The 22,126-nt window shown below is 36.9% G+C and overlaps 1 protein-coding gene and 1 long non-coding RNA gene across 4 annotated transcripts in view; one reads left to right on the top strand and one right to left on the bottom strand.

Moving 5' to 3' along the window:
• LOC143378570 (uncharacterized) overlaps nt 1-22,126 on the top strand; it is a 137,127-nt gene that overhangs the window by 80,334 nt on the left and 34,667 nt on the right. The gene's annotated exons all lie outside the window — the stretch shown is intronic.
• Nucleotides 1-22,126, bottom strand: part of LOC143378518 (RNA-binding protein 38) — a 56,499-nt gene that overhangs the window by 5,511 nt on the left and 28,862 nt on the right. For 2 of the 3 annotated variants that reach the window (XM_076830340.1, XM_076830341.1), the window contains exon 5: nt 2,775-3,145. In XM_076830340.1, the coding sequence (XP_076686455.1) occupies nt 2,775-3,145 (371 nt within the window). The remainder of the gene's footprint in view (nt 1-2,774; nt 3,146-22,126) is intronic. The other variant, XM_076830342.1, reaches the window with a different exon arrangement.

Raw genomic sequence — 22,126 nt, 5'->3', positions numbered from 1 at the left:
TACCACCTTTGAATCGGCACGAATTTTCTTTTCTGCTTTTTTTTTAATCCATTAACAGCTGTTGTCGCATAAACGCAACATTAAATTTTCTTTTCTTTTAATTAGGGAAAATACAATGAGAATTCTAGAGTTTTTATTTTAACATGGCCGATAATGGATTAAAGGACACATATTAAATTAAACAATAATATAATTGGAGCTAGTGTAGCAAAACAGTATTAAATAAAATACTTTTCGCCACGGATTTACCTGCACCATTTTTGTTAATATAAGTGCTGCTACAGAATTGCAGAATGTGTAACATTTTTCCCACCACCACCGTAAACAGCACATCAGAGCATTAACAAAATTTGCATGTTTATTGTGTTGAGTGCGAAGCCAGCATAAACATGCAATATTGCGGTTTTATATTTTCTTTTTACTGGATCTGACAACACAACATCCTAGCATAAATAATTAAAGGTTTCTATATAAGCACTCTCCATTCTATCAAATGCCAACGAATGTACTAGAAATAAGACATATGTATTTGTAAAAACAATGAAAATATCACTTTGTAGAAAGTGGAGTTAAGAACAAAAAGATTGCAGAAAGTTCTCCTGCTAAATGCAAAATTCATTATTCAAATCCTAAGAAAATTTCTGGACAAACAACGCAATTCAATATAAACACATAAAAATAACAGAACATTCACTAACTCAATTTGAAGAAGCGACAGGTGAGACTAACAGAAATGATCCATAGCAAGATTCCCACTAGAAAAATGGCGGTAAACTTTCCAAGATTTTGTGCTAGTCACTGTGAAATATATATCACACTACATTTATAACAAGAATATACCGATCATCTCGAAGAATGAATAACCATTCAATGCCTATTGCCTATATTAGTTTAGTTAGATGAAAAATGTTGGCGAATATTGTCAATCGACACGTGCAGCAATTTCATAATGTTATTAAATCTTTTTGAAATCTACGTGCTACTGTGAAACTGTAAATGATACTGTACTTTTCATGCATGATTTTCAAAACCAAGTTCCTTCGTATTCGCGTAATCTGATCCACGAGATGCAAGAATTTTATATTAGAGCTATTCCATGTCAAAACGAATAGGTGAAAAATTTTGTTTCACCGATTCTCTTCAAAATTACAGCATTTATCGATAACCTTGCAAAAACAAAGTATACTGAATTTCAACGGCTTATGTCAAATAGTTTTCGAAATATTTAATGTTAAATTTTCGAAAATCGAAACAAAATCGGCTGACGCGTCATCACTTAAACTGTAATATCTCGGTAGTTTTTAAAGATAATACCACCACCTTGGGTTCATTTTAAAGCTGAAGGAATACTTTCTCAAACCGTATATAGAATATATTATTTATTTTTAATAAACTTAACAATAATCGATGTCAAAGTTTTAAATCGCGATTTGACCTGGTTCCCACCCACCGACCAGCTTGAAAAAAATACCATTCGATTCGTTAAGTCTTCAACTAATAAATGCTTTTTTCAAAAAAAAGTTGAGATTTTGGGAACAGTTAACAAAAAAAATAAAACTTACGATAGTGCACACAGCTTGGAACTGCACGGATCTCATGGTCAGTCCGCACGCACGCGTTTTCAGAACAATAGCCTTGCGCAGGAAAGTATTTATATACGATGGGTTAAAACAATTTTTTCTTTCAGTATTTTCGGTATTCTCGAGAAAAATGGTAAGAATATCTGCTCAGCATATAAAAGATTAGCAATAGTAGGTAGCAGATATTCCTACAATTTTTCTCGAGAATACCGAAAACACAGAAAGAAAAATTTATTTTAACTCGTCGTATATAAATACTTTTCTCCGCTAGGCTGTTGTTTGAAAACGCGTGCGTGCAGACTGACCATGGGATCCGTGCAGTTCCAAGTGGTGTGCACTATCGTAAGTTTTAATTTTTTGTTAACTGTTCCCAAATCTTTCCACTTTTTTGAAACAGGCATTTATTAGTTGAAGACTTAACGAATCGAATGGTATATTTTTCAAGCCGGACCGCGGGTGGGAACGACGTCAAATCGCGATTTGAATTTTTGACATCGATTACTGTTAAGTTTATTAACAATAAACAAAATATTCTATATACGATTTGAGAAAGCATTCCTTCAGATTTAAAATGAACCCAAGACGGTGGCATTATTTTTAAAAATGACCGAGATATTACAGTTTAAGTGATGACGCGTTAGCCGATTTTGTTTCAATTCCCGAAACTTTAACATTAAATATTTCGAAAACTATTTGTCATAGGCCGTTGAAATTCAGTATACTTTATTTTTGCAAGGTTATCGACAACTGCTGTAATTTTGAAGAGAATCGGTGGATCTAAAATTTTCACCAATTCGTTTTGACGTGGAATAGATCATTAGCAGCTGAAAATCCCGAGAGAGAAGATTTATTCAAGCTAGGTAGTTTTGCGAAATAAATCAGCAGCTAAATTAACAAGCATATGTTGTAACAGTTTCTCGATCATAATGAAAAGAACAAATGTGTACATAAAAGAAATAATGCTTCGCCCTTTCCATCGATGCTTCTAAATTCCTAATTCAACCGGACTTGTGGGAATCTTGCAGAGATTCACCCTGCGAGCACAGCTACTTCACTACGAACGGGGAGACTACACGGTCTCCCTTCTCTGTTTCATTCCTTTCTATTGTCAGTCACACTCCCATTCTCTCGCGTCCTCATTCTCGCATTCCCTTTTCTCTGTTTAGTGCGTTCTGTTTTCTAATTATTTTCTACCGTTGCTACGTAGCACGGATGGCAGAAAGGGCGGCAGGAGAGCTTTCTCCAATCGTTGGTGTGCCAGCACCGCAGGGCTGCTGCCGGTGTGCTGCTGATGGTGGTGTATGAGCCCATTGCTGTTCTTGCTCTGGACACTTTTCAAACACATACCAGCCGCGGCGGCGCTGGTATAAGGATACGCCTCAGCGAAATTGTAGGATGTCCCCGGATACGTGGCGGCCGCTGCCGCGACGTTTTGGTACTCGTAGAACTGGGACGCTGCTGCCATCGCTGCGGCGTGGGACAACTGCGTCGCCGGAAGCGGTACCAAACCACCTGGCGCCGCAGCCGCCAGGTAAGGTGACTGGTACACGTAACCCGGTGGCACCCTGAAACGAAAATGGTGGTCGGTTAGTGGACCGTGCATCGGACAACAAAATGCTGGCATTCAGACATCTATGTAATGCAGAAAATACTCGTCGACTGATCGTGGTGGACTACAAACTGAAAATATAATGGAACAATTTCTGATGTTATTGGTTCTAATATTCTGTGCTTTCGTTATTCCTGGTTCTTGGCGAGGCAAGCAACGTTATGGGCTTGAACTCATCGATTTGTTTCTGGTTGATTCGATGGCCAAGTATGGAATAATATGGAATTAGTGATTTGTAGTGTTGTTTGTTTGATAGAGGGTAGAGGAACAAAAAATATTTAACGTATACAATTCTTTCGATTCAAATTTATATTATACATACATAAGTACGTATATTAAGTTGGGGAACTATAAAACGCAATTACTTTTCAGAAACCACAACCAATAACATTAACTATTAACAATGCATGTATCTGGAGTTTACGAGGCTTTGTATTCCCATTCTGACAGTGTCATTTTATTAGCATTTAGTCCACCAAGATTACTACAGAATCACACTTGTTTCTTGAAACAACCTATTGTCCACCAAGTTCCTTCAACGTTATTTTAAACCATTTCTTACTAGATAGAAGGTAATCGATGAAACTTGGTGAACACGGGAAGCTTCAACCGTACATTCTCCCTGTACAGTTAAGGAATCAAAGGCAGAGTGAAGGGAAGGGCGTTAAAGGCTTATTTGTGTAAGTGTGTATGTAATGTCGACACCCGTTCATTTCTCGGTTAATATAAATAATTTACTGTACAGTCATTTACTGACAACTGTTCAACAACTACTATGCTGATTAATATCACAATTGGGCTTTACAGTATTATCGTGAGACTCTACATTCTACATGATCGTGTTTGTCTACCATGGTCTCAAGCGGCATAACCGCGCCAGAAAGCTGCCCGAAACAGCGAGAAACCTACGTACACACATATTTATCGCGGTTCGCGTTACCGGAAAATCAATAAACATTGGTTTGCCTGTGATTTCATTTGAAAACATGTGTCACTGAATTAGTAATCATTTTCATATTTCGTCATTAATTAATATTTCAATGTAGCTTTTAATGATACTCGGAAAAGGTCGGGGCAAGATATATTCCCTGGTGAGTTTGTTTTCGCAATCAGCGATCGAGAAGAAATCAACCACCACGCAGTTGCGAGGCCCTCAAAGGGTATGGTGGGGGAACGCTGCTCGGCTCCGCCTGTAACGTAGCTGTGTGGTTGTTGTTTATTCTTAACGTAATAGTTGCGTGCGTTACGAAGCTATGCGTAGACCAATACGAGATGAAGCTATCGAGAAAGAATCAATGTTCTGACCAATAAAACTCCTGCATTTTTTCGGAGCTAACGCACACCTATTCTGATATGTGCATTTCTACGTTGACAGCTCGGTTTGGCCTACACGCCAAAAGCTTGGCACTATCCCCACCACTTCTGGCTCACTCTTGTTCTGCGAAGGCGAGAGCGAGATGGAACGAGAGCGAGTCAGAAAACGTTGAGAAAAGGAGCACCGAGGCAGGCAAACTGTGTGGTGGGAGAATACCCCTCACGAAACTCACCGGCCAATATATCTGGCCCCGACTTTACTTATCGTTATTATCAGTATGACCAGCCACTATCAATACATACCTACTTAATTACCTACAATATAAAGATACGGAAAAAATGAATTCATCTCTGTTTTCTTGTATTTTTCAATGCAGACAAATACAAAAGTCGAATATATGATTTAGACCACTTTCACGACCGCAGGCACTTAGGTACCTATGTTACTTGATAAAAACAAATTAGCAATACATAATTGCGTGATTGTGGTGAACTTGTGTAGGTGTTCGGTGTGTGTAAAGGACGAGAAAGATAAGGAAAGTGGATGGAAAGCAGCGCAGTATAAAAATGGTGACAGTGTAGTATCACTAAGGCGTGACAAAAAAATGCGCAACAAATCCAAGAAAAAGAAATCCTCAACGTGTCGGCAAAACAACAGCAAACCAACGACAAACGTGTATGTAGGTAACTCCACGAATATAAAGATACTTCTCGGCACACGGCACACGGCACACGATTACCTAACAACAACGTTAGTACCTAATAAAATTCACAGGCCTAAGAAAGAAAAAAGAAAAGTGATACGTTTCGCGGCAGTGCCTCTGTCTCTATCTCTTTTTTCACGTTTTCTTGGTCAACATAAAACGATCGCGTGCAACTCACTACCCCCAAGTAGCTTCTCCCTTGCTCTCGCGTGTTCCTCAATTTACCGCGAGGCGTAACGCAAGTCGATCGAAAGATTGTTTTCCAAACCGGGGATCCTTCAAGTTCAATTACCCTTTTCTGAATAATTCAGGGTAATTTAATTCATTTACTGAGCCACGCTACTCGGCAAGAGCAACAAATTTTTTTCACCCCAAACCTGTCACTCTCAGTTACCATCGATAGTTAACCAAATGTTCATTAATACAATGTGAACATTAAAGCAGAAGTTATTTCTAAAACTTTCATATTTGTCTATTTTTAAATTTATTCAGTTGTCGAACCTCTCTGGTTGTATCAAGTACCTATTTTTGATTAGCAATTACGATTTATATCTAAGCTTCTTTAATCTCATCGAACAATTGCCATCGTGATCCAGTAGGTAACTCGAAACTATTGTTTCGAAAGGACATACAAACACAGGAGACAGCCCTGAACTTTTTAACCGATCAATAATATGTAGTAGTGCCCAGTCCACCAAGGGAATCAATATGTTGTCCTGTGGCTTCGAATGATATGTACATATGTATACATATGTATAGTTGGTTTGTCGGATTGGTGCTTACCGTGCATAGATTATTAGACATTCGCGAAAACCTCAAAGGTATTTCGGTGTGCGTGTTTCCCCCCACTTAACTCGTACCCCGAAATTTAATCATCGATTCAATCGAGAATACGAATTACTTCTGACCACAAATTAGCCAGTTTTCTAGAAAGTCTAATTTACTGGCAATAACTCAATAACACGGTCTTTCAGCGTATAGACAAGAGCGAGAAAAATATACCTCCTACTGATTGGTTGATTCAAAGAAATTATTTTGCAAAGCATTCACCTTGGGTGTTTCTTACAATCAATAGCAAACGGTATTCGAGTAAAAAGTTTGATGTTTATACAACAAATGATGATAGCAACTATTCATCTCTTAGATCGCAATACATACATATGAATAGGTAGATATACCTACATTGAACTCTGAAAGCGATAGGTAGGGGAGACCGGGGCTAGTTGATACAGACGAATTATTTCGACACCGTATATGTGTAGCTCCATTTGAGCGAGATATATGATGATTGTTGTTCAATTCTTTCCTACGATCCAGCGTACGCGTGTTAACATTGACGTTAACAATCGTTTTCTAACCGTTTTCGTTTATATAGAGAAAAGTAAATAGTTTTGATACATCCAAATTGATCGTCCAAATAACATTTTGTCATTCATTTTGTATGTATTTTCTCAACTTTTTATTTACAATACATTAAAGAGGAAAGGCCAAAGTATATTTTAGTTTTTTTTTATCAAGTAATTAATTCAGACAGAAATGAAAAAAATTTAAAACTGAGAAACGTATCAACTAGCCCCGGTCTCCCCTACTATTGATGACATTGAATTAAGAATTGCGTGGACAGCAAAATATTAAAGAAATGAAAGAAGAATATGCAGGAGGTATAAATGCTAGAACATAAAAAGTTAATGCCTACCAACTTTTAATCGTTACTTCTTTTAATGCCATTCATCTGACTTACTCGTATCACAGAGGATGAAATTGACAACACGTCACGTAAATTCACTTACACGGTACAGGAACAGAAACAATATAAGTTCAACGTATTAAGTGAAGCAAGGACATTATAGTAATATAGTATGTACTGATCCCTGTTAACCTTATTATTAATGATATCAGTTTTAATTAATTATGCCAACCTGAATGTACCATGACTTTAAAGTCATTCTGTTCCTATTAATCAAATATTTCAAATGATAGGCTATGCATCTGTCCCACTATTATGTAATCCTACTTTCTTCGATTTAAATAGATATTTGTAGATCAATTCCACGAATGAGGACATAGTAGATAACAGAAATGAAAGAGAGTCCTTTAATTTATCCTTTTAGTTATCCCGATAAAGACCATAATTAATATTTTCTTACGAACACATTTGAATACGAAGCGCACATTTCCAACAGAAGGAACTGAATCGTTTTGAAACAGTTTATGGACAAAGGTCTAAAAGAATCATAAAAACATGGTGAAATTAGATGAGAGCAGGAGGCATACAATTCAAACAAACGACCTCCAGAAGTAATCATCAGTCTATCAATCGGAATGTGCAAATAAACGACACGCGACCGATCCCAGGATTACGACACTTTATTACTGTCACATTGAATGCGTAAAAGGACATCGCCTGCTATATTTTTTTTTTTCACTTGACTGATCACCTCGAAGATTAGTTTATCGGCAATCGCCGTAAAAATATTACACTTGGCTCGTTACCAGATGGCTACCAGATGCTTTCCCAGCCACTTGCAGCCAATTTCTCGATTCTGCTTATCCCCCTCCCCTACCCGCCAAAGATTACTTCCCGCCAAGTTTACGGAAATTAATAGGACATTTGGCATCGAGTTTATTTCAATGCCTGACTATTTCCGCCTGATCTCTGACGACAGACGAACCATCGTAGTTTGTAAATAAGAATCTATGGTTTCATGGATATCTGTGTTGCTTGACTAGCACTCACATTGTTTACACTAATGCACGCACAAGATGAATGTTCTATGTGCGTATAGATACTACTTTGTATTGTTAAGTAGCGATGGGTTTCCAAACGAATCAAAATACCTGCAGGTAATGAGGGAGTCTCGTGCGGCGGGTCGAGAAAATCGGGATATACTTCCGAATGGCCCCAGTGGCCGATCGACACGAGGCTTGAGGGGATGGGTGGGGAGGGGGTGTGGACCCTAAATCTAAAATTGTAGCTTCGGGAATTTATTAGTTTCCGAAATATTAATAAAATATTATTGTTAATTTTTTTTACAAATTATTTTTTTTCAACTGCATATACGCAGCCCTAACGGGGTTTCATCCTGCCCTCCCCCGAATTTGCCCTACGGACAGCTGGACGCGTTCCCCTTACCTCCGCGTGCCCCTGCGGCACTTAAATGGCATGCATATTTAGCTGAAATTCAAAGCCAATTTTCTCGAAAACGAAGCGCGATATTAAAAAATTGTATTCTATATTTTCGTCTGATTTTGGCCTGTAGAATCATCCCCCTAGAGTATTGCCTATCAATAAAGTAATAGGTATCCACCCTGTATAATAGGATGAATCGCATCTCCAAGTTTCTGGTTCAAATCTCCAAACTTACATCGCTTTACGCGACACCGCCCTAATCTAGCCCCAACCAATACTAATATCCAGAACAAGTTGGAAAGTGGAATGCATAATGTCGGAATAAGTCAACAGAAATACTAAAAGTTTTTTTATTAATATCTCGTAAACTAATAAATTCCCGAAGCAACAATTTTAGATTTAGGGTCCAAACACCCTCCCCACCCGTCCCCGCAAATCTCGTGTCGAACGGCCACTGGGGCCATTCGGAAGTACAGCCAAAAATCGAGTTTTTTCAAGCATGTATCAATAATTAAACATCACGGGAATATGCTCCGAAAGCCACAGTACGAAATTCGCAAAATTAAAGCGACTATAGCCGGTTTTGCTACGAGGCAGCAGATAACGCAGGTTTATCAGAAAACTTTAAATCGACCGATCAACTTGGCCTTGTGGATAGATATTTGTGAACATTTTCTTCATAGAAACCAGCTACTGGTATAATGATATTATTTAAATAAACAGCTTTTTTGCACGTTTAAGGCAATGTTTTTTCAAGAGACCGGCATTTGTTTAATTTTGCATCTTTCAACTTACAAATACCTTGGCTTTGTGCGTGCACTCATAAACTGAATAAATTTTTCTAAATTTCTAGTTTCTAATAAATACAGCAGACGCTATGTATTTACATACGTTGTACCGCCTCGGAACAATTGCGTCGTCCACGGACTGGGCAGAAGCCCTTATAAATCTGTCATTTGTCATTATTTTTTAATAAAAAAGGATTTTTTATCTGGCTGAATCGGACAATACAATATTCTGGAAGTTTCATGAAGATCGATTAAATACTTTTATTTAAAAAAAATCCCAAAAACGCCTGGATTTTCAGCTAATTACCAATTTACACGGGAAAGAAACACTTTCTTTTTAATGTACCTGTTTGTAAAAAAATGAAAGCAAATCTAGGTGTATCCTTTTACACGACGTTTATTATTATCATAGAGATTGAAAAAAAGTTGCTTTCAAACATACATGTGCTTTAAAAATGACGGTGCTGGCTGGTAAACATTTTAACGTTCTTCTGTGGTGTTGCTGTAATGTTGGTCTTAAAAAGTGACGTAATCCAATTTCAAGGTGTGATTCTTGTTTTTTTACATCCGTAGTTTCTCACGCAAGCAAATACAAAAATTTAAAAGAAATTATTAAAATGGTGGCCAAAAAACAGCGATTCCTTCAAGATAAATTCGGTCGTGTTTGTCGGTTACTAAAAATCCGCGACTTTTAATTTGTTTATGAAAATGTTGAACTTTTACGGATCATATCATAGGTTGCGCGGGAAATGGCACATGTTTTATACATCCTGTAATTTTTCCGTTCATTCGCAATTCGAGAAAAACGCGGTAAAAGTTTCTGGTCAAAGGCGACGCTGTAGGTTGCCGCTTGACCTTTTTAGCTGCCAAATCAACAATTTTGCGAATTTTAATATAAACCAAACGGCATTTTATTCGGAAACAATAGTGCTCTCGGAAAATGGAATAAAAGAAATGGATTTTTCGCCTGTCTAGTCCCCTTAAAGCCCGAAATTCAGGAAGTCCCACAACGTTCTGACTATACCTACATTGAGTTTGGTAGTCTTGTAGAATTTTTCAATTTTTATGAAGTCTGGGAAGTCTTGAAATTTGTAATGTTTGGTGCTTTTGTTTTAGAATTGCGTTGCCTTAAATTAAATCAAATAAACAAAAATACAAAAGATTCAACGACATCAACTAACAAGGAAACATATCGAATTATGTAAGAAATGATTTTTTTTCTGCGGAAAAACACTCTGAGGGGGTGAAATCAGCCCCCAAAATTTTCAGCGATTTTTCGTTTTTCGAGTATAACTTCGTAACGGTGCGAGGTAGAAGAAAACCGTAAATGGACAAAATGTTCAGTGTTTGATGCCGTATAACGCGCTGCAAAAGAAATGTTTGTACGTCCAACAATTTATAAATAAAAAAAAATCCTCGATTGTCAAGTGGCAGATGGTAGTAATATGGACAAAGGCGGAAAATTTTTGTAAACAAATAAACAAATGAACCAAAATTGTTTCCTTTTACATTTTAGTAAACCATTGCGAATTATAACTTTTACACGGAAAAAGATCGTCCCCAACCCTCACGGTTAGAAATTATATGTAAAATAACGAAAATTTTAATTTATTTATAAATTGTTGGACGTACAAACATTTCTTTTGCAGCGCGATATACGTCATCAAACACTGAACATTTTGTCCATTTACGGTTTTCTTCTACCTCGCACCGTTACAAAGTTATACTCGAAAAACGAAAAATCGCTGAAAATTTGAAGGCTTATTTCACCCCCTCAGAGTGTTTTTCCGCAGAAAAAAAAAATCGTTTCTTACATACTCCGACATGCTCTACAATCGTACGGAGTTTCATTACAATCAGAATTTTCGGGTTCGATATGTTTCCTTGTAAGTAGCAGTGTTAAAATACTGTTAAGGTGGTTATGTTTGAATGATTTCAAGACATTCAAATCCGTTAAGGCTTTCAAAAATTTTAAGACCTGCAAGGCCTTCACGATTTTCAAGCAGTCTCAAAGTAAAAACTCTGTATTCGTGACAATGTTCTGCAATCACACTACTATTTTTCAGGAAACATCCATCATCGATCCAAATTGGCTTTTTCTTTCGTATTTACAGTTGAAATAGTAGAACCGCGTTTCAGTAAATAATATGTAGAATTATTGAAACGATTCTTTCAATTTCGCAATTCAAATACACATTTTTTTAACCGATCTTTATGCAATTAGGTGTTTAAGATTTTATGGGACAAACCTACTGCAATTTAATAAGAAACCAGTCTTAAAACCCTTTAAGGCTTTTAGGAACTTCGTTACTTCCATTAAAAATCTATTCTTTAGTTGCTGAAAGGGGCATTCGCTCATAGATATCCTACTCATCACTGTTCAGCTAAAAGAAGGCTTTTAAGTTTTCATCTTTGTAATTCTTGATACCTTAATCGTCTTACATTCTTATTTGTAAACATATATCTACCTAAGATCGTGTATGCTCACAGATTGTGTGTACAGAGTGTTTTAGAACAAGTGACAATTATTTTAGGGGGTGATTCTACAGGCCAAAGTAAGACGAAAATATAGTATAAAACGAAGTGCGATATTAAAACATTTTTAGAGGGTGATTCTACAGGCCAAAATAAGACGAAAATATAGAATAAAATGTTTTAATATCGCACTTCGTTTTATTCTATATTTTCGTCTTATTTGACCTGCAGAATCACCTCTTAAAAGGTTTACCGCCTATATTGAAACACCCTGTACAAGCTTACCTTGACTCTACACATGATTCAAAAGAATGCTTAAACATATAAATTGACTGCATACCGATAAATATAATTTGGTAAATTCGTAAATGTATTTATTTTATCGGAAAAATGTTTAATTGTAGATATTATTATGCGAATAATAATTATATATCATTATACACATACATATGTATACCTATGTATAACGAGTAACCTTTTTTATATCAAGCTGAAAAATATGGAATTTTGACTAGTCACTATAGGCGCACTGAAGAAAATGTAAGGACTAAGGAGAAGAAAAAAACAATAAAAACCACCCCTTTTTTCACAAGCGAAGTTATGGTAAGTAATACACTACAGAAGAAGACTGCATTTTCTAGTTAAATTAATGATCTTATGGCAATAACGACTTTTGTATTTTCCTCATCAAGATCTACTATTTTAACAAAGAACGAAGTCGATCTGATGACTTAAAAATTTTAACGATCAAAGCTATTTGTTATAAAAAATGGCGGGTCATTCACGGCTAATATTCTGGGATTTGTTTGCAGTGCACATCGGCCCCAACATTATCTGCCTAGTTTCGTTAAAAAACCGCTCGTCCCGATCGCGACCTCCCTTAGAGACTTACATTCTCAGAATCGTAGGCTGAACCCGAAGCAACTAAATAAATTTACGAAATCACCTAATCTACTCTTATAAGATCTTTTTTTTTTTTATTCTTCCATTTCCTATAGAATTTATCTGGCCGACGCATCTTTGCCGTAGCCCCTGCATTATGGATGACTCGCGTGTCCTCAACACCACTTTTTCCGCTCCGCGTTGTTTCATTTTACTTCCCCCACCGTTTCCCCATTTTCCTACATATTAATACACACACGCACGTGCACGCGCGTTTCAATTGCAAGTGTGTTTGTTCATACGACCAACAACCACATGCGACTAAAATCTGATCGATCGAATGGCCTCGCGTCCAATAACGACAAAACAATTTTAGTCACGGAGAAATAGATCCAGCACGTAATGAAAATTACGAATTTCTGTAGGAAGAAGTTGACGGTGGAAAGGAACTTCAGTGCTAATAGTTTCTCTGTACGAACTGCGCATCTAAATGTTAAACTACACATACTTACCCCCGAAAAAGGTAAGCGCGAAAAAAGGGGGAATTCATTTTCTGCAGCAAGTAGTGGATACAAAAATGTGTTTCTTAAACGAAGTAATTCTCGCAAACTCGTTTGCGAAGGCCTCTAATCTTCCTATTACCGAATATAATAATATAATTTATTATAGATTACAATGTTGTGGGCATGCTCCCGACACAGTAAAATAGTCACGCCGGCAACGATAATCACGCAACAATTATTTATCCGATTAAAAGCTAATCACACAAATCCTAATCTTCTTAGGATAAGCAGCGATCAGTGTGTAAATTGACTAGGTATACGTATGTAGATATAACTGCTACCCACGCGTTCGACGTAACAACAGCGAAACAATTTCCAAGTAATAATGTCAATCGCTCAGAACCTATGTCCTTGGGACCGTTCTGCAGAAACAAGGCGGTCATTTTAATGATCAGCGTAATTTTCGCGATGTGAAATTGTCAGCGACACATCGCGGCGCGACTGGCATAGAAGCGCTTTCATTCGATCGATGTAGGTAACTCGTGTCTATGCTCGTGTGTAAAAAAACATATCGGACAATTTTTCTCGTGACAATTAGGAGCGAAGGTTGTCTCTTTCGTTCCACTTGTTTATCAAGATAAGCAGCGTAACCCAGAAATTTTATATACTCAGAATTTCACGACACTTTTCGTACAAATCTTGTACAACATCATGAAATAAAATCTTAATTCAGTTCCGATGGATGACTGAAACTGTTTACTAATTTATACGGTGACCTTGCACTATTGGAACAAAATATTTAAATGTCATAATATTTCGAAATCAAACAATGCTCCCTCGGGGGTAGATAAGTTTCCCTCCCGTTATCATCGCTCAAAATGCAAGAACGTGAATTTTCAAGTCAGTTTTCCGAAGAAAGTCGAGGTACATTTCCTGTGCAGTTACGACGTGGATGAACACATCAGGGTGGTCGTGTGAGCGATAATTCTATGGTTCGCGAAAGTGTGAACGGAAACATCAGAGGACAACGATGAGGCAAAAGAGTGATTAGCTTGAAACAGAGAAACAATTCTACAGCAAGGAAGAGAGAAGGGAAAGAAAGTCCTTTTTATAGTCACGAAGAGGGCTGCATTATCCTTTCGTGACGGATCTAAGTGACCACCCTCGATTTCCGACGCAAAGTGGCCGCACACCGCGATTGGGATCTCCCGACTCGAGGCTACACGAGGGTCGACGTGTGGACAAGTCTTTCCTAATTCGTGCGTGCGTGCGTGCACGCTTCGAAGGACTAGCATAAGTACAACGGTCGTTACGGTGTAAAAAGGACTTAAAGGTGCGTCAGAAACCACCGAATTACCCTATCCGTCTTTGTTGGTACGGTGTGCAAGTACGAAAATACTGTACCTAATTAGGTCTGGGTTAGGTCTGGGTTAGGAGTCCAATTGGAGAACAATGCAATTTGCATCCATCGTAAGACACTGTTACAGGGAAGAGCGTATGCGTTGTAAGACTGATTCAATTTGGTGAACAATCTTTCGATTGTACCTATACTTATTAGTAAGTAAGGCTTTTGCAAGGGGAGTGCACGAAGTTTGGGTCACCGATTTGCTTCGAATGTCACCTACGTACAGTTAGTGTACAACGTGGACAATTATGTATTAAATGCGAAGGAAGCATTATTCAAATGTTTGCGGGAAAACAAAATTCCTAAATAGTTTTGCATTTTCCAGCCTCTGGGTATATGGACTCATAAGTGAATATGTACGAACCTATAATTATTTAGTTACAGCAACAGTTTTACTGTAATCCATATAGCAATTCCAGGCATATGCACTTTTAAGAATTTTTCATTATTCTTATTATTACTCGTTCTTAGGTACAGATTCATGTAGGTACAAGATATAGAAACGACAGAACTTTGATCTTGATTTTCTCACACTGTTTGGAATAGTGCACCATATAAATTTAATATATGTATAATTATATACACGCTTTGCTCCAATTCTACTCCAAATTTCAACCAAGTCATATTCATATGACCATCAACAATGCACAACTAAAGTAGTACGAGTGGTTACATTACTAGATTGATCGGGAATTTCTGTCAAACTTTTTAATATCAATTTAATCTGTTATTACTAAAACCCGCTTATTTTTTAATTTCTTATGAAAATATGACCAAGATTATGGGGACTTATGGTTACAATCAACCTATACTCTATAGGGGAGACGGGGGAAATATGAGCCAGTTAACGAAAAGTCAAGATATTTAATCAATCAGCTGAAATATTTATTAAAACCTTTGGCAATTCTTTAAACAAGTAATACACAATAATACAAGAGTGACCTTTTTCACGCGCCATCAAATCAAAATAAACTATAACATTTTCTTGAAAAAGTAGTTTTCGCCTACATTGCCCGCAGGTTGGGATAATGAGGACCAACCAAGTCGCAGACACAGAACGCAGAAAATTACCTAGCCCAAAACAAAATTCAAAATTTTTTTCCTAATACTAAAAGGATAGCAATTATTAGAGATCCATAATATCCGTACAACAATCAAATTTAATGATTTGATTAATGTTTAACGAATTCTAAGTAAGTGGATACACTTAGGTACAGAAATCACATGTGTAGGTACTTATTTGGTGTGCCACAACCTGTGCCAACCGTTTCCAAGTTCTTGGCATCTGTAGCAAAAAAAGCTGTCACTATTCAAAGTTTTTGTGGGGTAAGGAACCACTTGACTCTCATTACCCCCATGAGCGTTATTTTATTTCTGTAAAAGTAGCAGAATAACATTTGAAATAAACACAAAATTGAAGTTATCATAACAAAGCTTAACTATAGATCTTTTAAATAAGGCCTAAACAAAATATGATAGACATAAGTTTTGTACTTACTATTTCGATGCAAATTTTCGAGAAATAACAAGAAATAGGTGCTAAACAAACAACGTTCTCTATTACCGGTACAAACTCGACTAGCGAGACAAACATATGCCCAGCAAACATTGTTTTATACCTTCGGGCGGAAATATGTCGTCGTTCGATTTACAACATTGCTAAAACTATACTGGCTCCTATTACCCACTGGCTCTCATTTCCCCCGTCTCCCTTACAGGTTCCCTGCTTATTTCATAGTAAAGATACCTAATCTTTAAAATAATAAACTTTAAATATTAGATTTATCTATTAAGTGGTGATATATGAAGGTGCATGCGTATATATTTGTTAGCGAAGTTAAACATTTAAACATGATCGTGACCAGAACTATTGATATACAATATAAAGGGTGTGTCTTAACATGTAGGACCCACTTCAACGGCGGGCAGTTGACACAAAAATAATGAAAAAAGTTCATATAAACATGTGCTCTATTTGACATTGTTCCCGAGTTGTCGCTACTTTTGTACTCCAGTACCTGCTGAGTGAGCACTGCGCAACTCCCTACCTTTATAAGAAGTGTTCGAAACCTATCGCCCTGAGTGCAAGCCTGCAGTCGACTTGTTGCAGATTTTCACAAAAGATTTAACAAATGTAAATAAAATGTGGTGGTGCACGCTCCTCAAATACGTCACTCAATTGATTGCTTAAGAAATGTACAGAAAATTAACCTGTTATACAAACATTTAGCAGAATCCGTTACATTATCTGTGATTTCCATAAAGAATTATAATATCAGAGTAGACAAATATTAGAGGCTAGAACTCGGGAACAAGATCAAAAAGGGCATATGTTTATATGAACTGTTTTCATCAATTTTGTGTAACCCAAACATGTCTGATCATCTATCGAACGTTTCTAGTTTGTGATGTGAAGAAAAAGTTTACGATCAAGGCAAAAAAGAATATTCTCCTGTCTTTTAATCCGTATTTGTCGGCTGTAATCCTTCTACGGTTTCGACTGGATAAAAGTATACATATTAATGATATAATCTACAAACGTAGGTATTCGAATGCACATGTCACCATTGTATATAATCTAAATGCCTTTAATGCGGTCTACATGTGTCTATCTTAACAAAAACTCCATCACACAATATCTCAGCTGGTACTATAAAAAAAAAATATATCATGCCTTGCTTTAGGCTACAACACATGTTGCCCATAAGAAGGCTATGAATTTGTGGATCTGGAAACATGTAATAGCTAGTAAAATGAAAGTTAACAATAGTAGTACACATTTTAATCTTCTTTGATCTTGCCATTTTAATCTGCCCGCGTATGTAGCAAAAAGTACCTACGTAAAACGTTCCATCGTTAAATATTCGTAACACTAGTGTGGTGACGTATAAAATAAGTAGTATCTTCAAACACCACTACCGGAAGGTCGCACAGAAAGGAATTGGGTATACTTAATCGTTGCACAAAATGGCCAAATATATCCAAAATATATTTTTCGAGATCCCGAAAATCGCACCACACAATCTTGTCTTTATGGGGTTTCCGCATTGCGCGCTAATGATGAAGACTTGGGTACTGTACTTTCCTTCGCGCATATGTAGATATACCCAGAACACTTGCACCCCGCGTCAAGTGTCCATGTGCTCCTGAATTTCAAGATGTGTGCGTATGAGTTTCGTGGGTACAGGCGTGTGTACACATATGTAGAGTTGATGCGCAGTGCACGGATTGTGCGAGCGCCGGCGCCGTGGATAATCCAATGGGATGATCTGCCAATCCTTGGCTGGCAGAGCAAACCAATGGTGACTTCGAGGGTGGTTCCTCGACGACTTAATTCTTTCTCTGTAGACATCTTAATACTCTTTTTCCCCCCGGCTACTTTAATCGGATCAATTTATGTAGGTAAACACGTGCGAAAGCTTAAGGTAGCCGAGAGTAGAACGCTGACGGAAAGCAATGCAGACTGGTGGGAGCAAAAATGAAAGTTCCAGAACGCCTTTTCTTATGAAACATTCTGGTACAGCTGACGAAAATTTAAATATGTAAATTGTAGAAAATGAACTAATATTTTGATACAAAATACAAGAATTCGTGGAAATGCTTTTTTGCCTAAGATGACTGCTGTTGAACACGTCACATATTATAAACAGGGACAACTTGCCGATGAATTGTTACAACGAAAATAGAAATTTGCGTTTCGAGAGGCACATCGTTGTAGGTGAAAAAAGAAGACGATTATTTATGGTCTTCTTAGGGATAAATGCGCCATTTTGTTAGACACATTTTAAGAGGATTCCGAATAGGTACCTAATTCTGCGGATACGAAATTAAACGCTAAACGCGGTAGTCTTCTGTAAAAATATCATGGCTCACGTCGCATGAGTGACACCGACAGGTGGATAGAAGCATCGACAATGAAAATAGAAACAGACGTTCTCTACGACGCGCCGAACATAAACCTGGTTTCCAACAGCAATATTTTCTCTATGACAAAATCAGAGGGAAATGCTGCACAATATGCTGAAATGGATGCTCTTTTCATTTTCATACCTTTCAAAATTAGAAAATATTTAGCACACAAATAGAGAGACTACAATTCTGAAAATAGAAGTAGAAATTGCACTATAATAGATAGTAATTACGCAACTCATTAGTGAAATTAAGGTCTATCAATTTTGAATTCTACACTTTTCATCCTAATTATTATCAGATAGGTAGGTACTTACATTACATTAGGTGTGTAGCAGTTGAACAAATTTTGGGCAGGCGTTCTCAGTGCAAATTGGGCAGTGATAATAAAGTACATATTAAAAAACACCGCGTTTTCCGTTATCAAGACAAAGGATTTACATAAACGTGTTCAACGCCAATATTTAAATCATTTACTTAAGTAGTTCTTTCGGTGTCTACTTTTTCTTAAAGTGTAGCTATGTACTCTGACCTCACTCCCAACGATATCTAATATACTTTCCAGAAGTGTCTCTAGCACTAACAATAAAATTCTCTTGATTACAAATCAACCGTGTCAAGGCATAATAACCCTGATCTTGAAAGGGTGTGATCGAAAGAGCACAGTTGTGCAACGCGAAGAAAGATAGTCGTTGAAAATAATTCTCATACAATACTATTCGAAGACTACTCTTTCTAACATTACCATCGAAGGAACGGCATTAATTCGCGTTTAGAATCCACTCGTAGGGACCCTCGAAGGAATGTCTCGAACATAGAAGCTGACACGAGGGACAGGTGGATCTAAATAAAGACTGGACCAACGCCAAAGCCACCAAGATGGCCGAACTGATACGAAGCGGCCTCGGCGCGTCGTTGTTGTCGTCATGGACGTGGTAATCGTCGTTGTCGTTGTCGTTGTCGTTGCCGTTGTCGTTGTTGTCGTCATGGACGTAGTAATCATCGTTTTAACGTCGTCGTCGTCGTTGTCGTTGTCGTTGTCGTTGTCGTTGTTGTCGTCATGGACGTGGTAATCGTCGTTGTCGTTGTTGTCATCATGGACGTAGTAATCATCGTTTTAACGTCGTCGTTGTCGTTGTCGTTGTCGTTGTCGTTGTCGTTGTCGCTGTCGCTGTCGTTGTCGTTGTCGTTGTCGTTGTCGTTGTCGTTGTCGTTGTCGTTGTCGTTGTCGTTGTCGTTGTCGTTGTCGTTGTTGTTGTCGTTGTCGTTGTCGTTGTCGTTGTTGTTGTCGTTGTCGTTGTCGTTGTCGTTGTCGTCGTTCGGTTATGATAACTTACGACACCACGGATTTACCAGTACCGAGAAACCCCTTTTGACATATAGAACGGCGGTTAGTCGGTGTTGGATTTCAGTTTGCCACTTAAGTTCTGCTAATTTGAGAACACGTGGTTCGCAACACGGATCTACGGTAATGCGTTCAACGTTGATGATAGTCTGGCCAGAATGCTCTCACATTGGTGACACACACATAGAAATACATTCACTATGCCATTTATACAGGGTGTTTATACAAGTGTGGGGCCTTTTTCAAGATCGGTTCTACTCACAAAACTCATAAAAAAATATATATAAAAAATTTAAGTTAAACGATTTTATTTAAAATACACTAAAAACTAAAAATTAATTATTTTCTTGTACTACAATTACGATGGTAATATGTCACTTTATACGAATCAATTTAAGGAGTCATTCTACTTTGACTGACCGAAAAATGAAGCTATTTGTAAAGATTTTTTTCTCAATAGATACAACATATAATGAAATAAATCTTTTTGTTATTTATTAAGCTACACTTATATAATACAAAAAAAATTTGAAGAATTTTTATAATTTGTTTTAATTGTTTTATTTACAGTGTCAATATGGCACCTAAAAAAGAAGTATGTTCACGGCGTAGGTGATTTCCCGCCTCAGACTTATCCGAAACAAAAATTTCAAAAGATTCTTAATTTGTACGAGTGTTGCTATAGCCCCTATCTCATCTCAATTAACAATTTTTGTCCAGAAATAACCGAGATTTTTCTCATGAAACACCCGAGAATACATCCTTTTGGGGGTTTTGTCAAACTTTTTTTCAAACCGGCGCCATTTTCTTACTTTTCAACAAAAATTGTTAATTGTGCTAGGAGCTATAGCGACACTCATACAGATTAGGAATCTTTTGGAATTTTTTGTTTCGAAGAAGCGTGAGCCGGAAAATCATCTACGCCGTGAACATACCTCTTTTTTAGATGCCATTTTGACACTGTAAAAAAAACAATTAAAACAAATTGCAAAAATTCTTTTAAAATTCTTTTTGTATTATATAAGAGTAGCTTAATAAATACCAAACAGATTTATTTCATTATATGTTGCATTTACTCAGAAAAATATCTGTAAAAATAGCTTAATTTTTCGGCAGTTCAAAGTAGAATGACCCCTTAATACAGAATCAAGCGTCGAAATGAGCGATGAAAATCAATGAAAAATCCTGCCCGACGATTTTATTTAAAGTGACATATCACCATCGTAATTGTAGTACAAGATAATAATTATTTTTTATTTTTTAGTGCATTTTAAATAAAATCGTTTAATTTATTTTTTTTAATATATATTCTTTTATATTTTACTTTTTAGTGTTTGCGGATTTACATTTCACTGCTTAGAATTATTTTTTTACAAATATCATTTATTGCTGTATTCAGTTAAACGTAACACGTGGCGCGCAACGTGGCAGCGTCTATTTAAGAACACTTAATTTATTGTTCAATTAACTTGATGGACTTGATTAACTAATCTTTTTGTGCTTGTTGTATCATTTCCCGGTAATAATTTGTGTATTTACGGAAATCGCGTTGATAGGTCTATATCGACGCGCGTTATGAAAAGTAGCACGTTTCATTTTTTCTACATGCAGTTGTCCGTAAGAAAAAAATGAAACGTGCTACTATTCGTAACGCGCGTCGATATGTACATACATTGTATTAGGCGGCGCAGCTAGACTGATTTCAAGTTGCTTTTATCTGTGGTTATAGGCTGTTTTCTAATCGTTTTGATTTGTAATAATGCATGTTTATTGTAGAGGATGCAATTCTTTCACGCCCTCGAGGGTGAGTTTTTTTTTATAAATTTGTATTGTCATTATAACTACGTACGCCTGTAAATTTCCAAGTCTAATGCATTCGTGGAAGTGGGTTAAAATTAAGTTTCAAGATTTGAACCAAATATACAAACAAACATACAAACGGGCAGAGGAGTGAAGTTAATATAAAATCGTTTAAAAAAGTTGATATACACGTACCTACCTATGTCCGATAATGCTTAAGGGGGTAGGTTACCCTCAAAATTTTCGAAAATTGGTTTTTAGGATGTTTACATATTCCGCTAGTTACATCTTTTCTGCGTATTTTAAGCGCAACCGGGCCCCGAAATTCTAAAAACTGAAGGAATTACAGTAAAAAATGTACGAGCCTGCACATGAGATCGGATAATGTTGTCCAACTTTAAACGCGATTTCCCAGAAACTACGTTTTCCAAAACGGAGAACATAAAATCTCGAAAACCGCTCGAACGATTTGAATGAAAATTTACAGGGAGTTGCAGGAAACTATTTCCATCCATGTATTGGGAGCACATTTTCAATATAAATTCTTTAAAACGAAGATAAAAAATATTTTTCTTCCAAAAAAAAGGTAAAAATCAGAAACATCAACATAAAAATTGTATTAATTTGTTTAACAAAATTTTGCTTCCTGCACAAGGTGGATACTGTCTTACAGATTATAAAA

This window comes from Andrena cerasifolii, chromosome 2 (assembly GCF_050908995.1).
Source record: "Andrena cerasifolii isolate SP2316 chromosome 2, iyAndCera1_principal, whole genome shotgun sequence".
Taxonomy (NCBI): Eukaryota; Metazoa; Arthropoda; class Insecta; order Hymenoptera; family Andrenidae; genus Andrena; species Andrena cerasifolii.
This window is presented reverse-complemented; position numbering and strand designations above follow the sequence as displayed.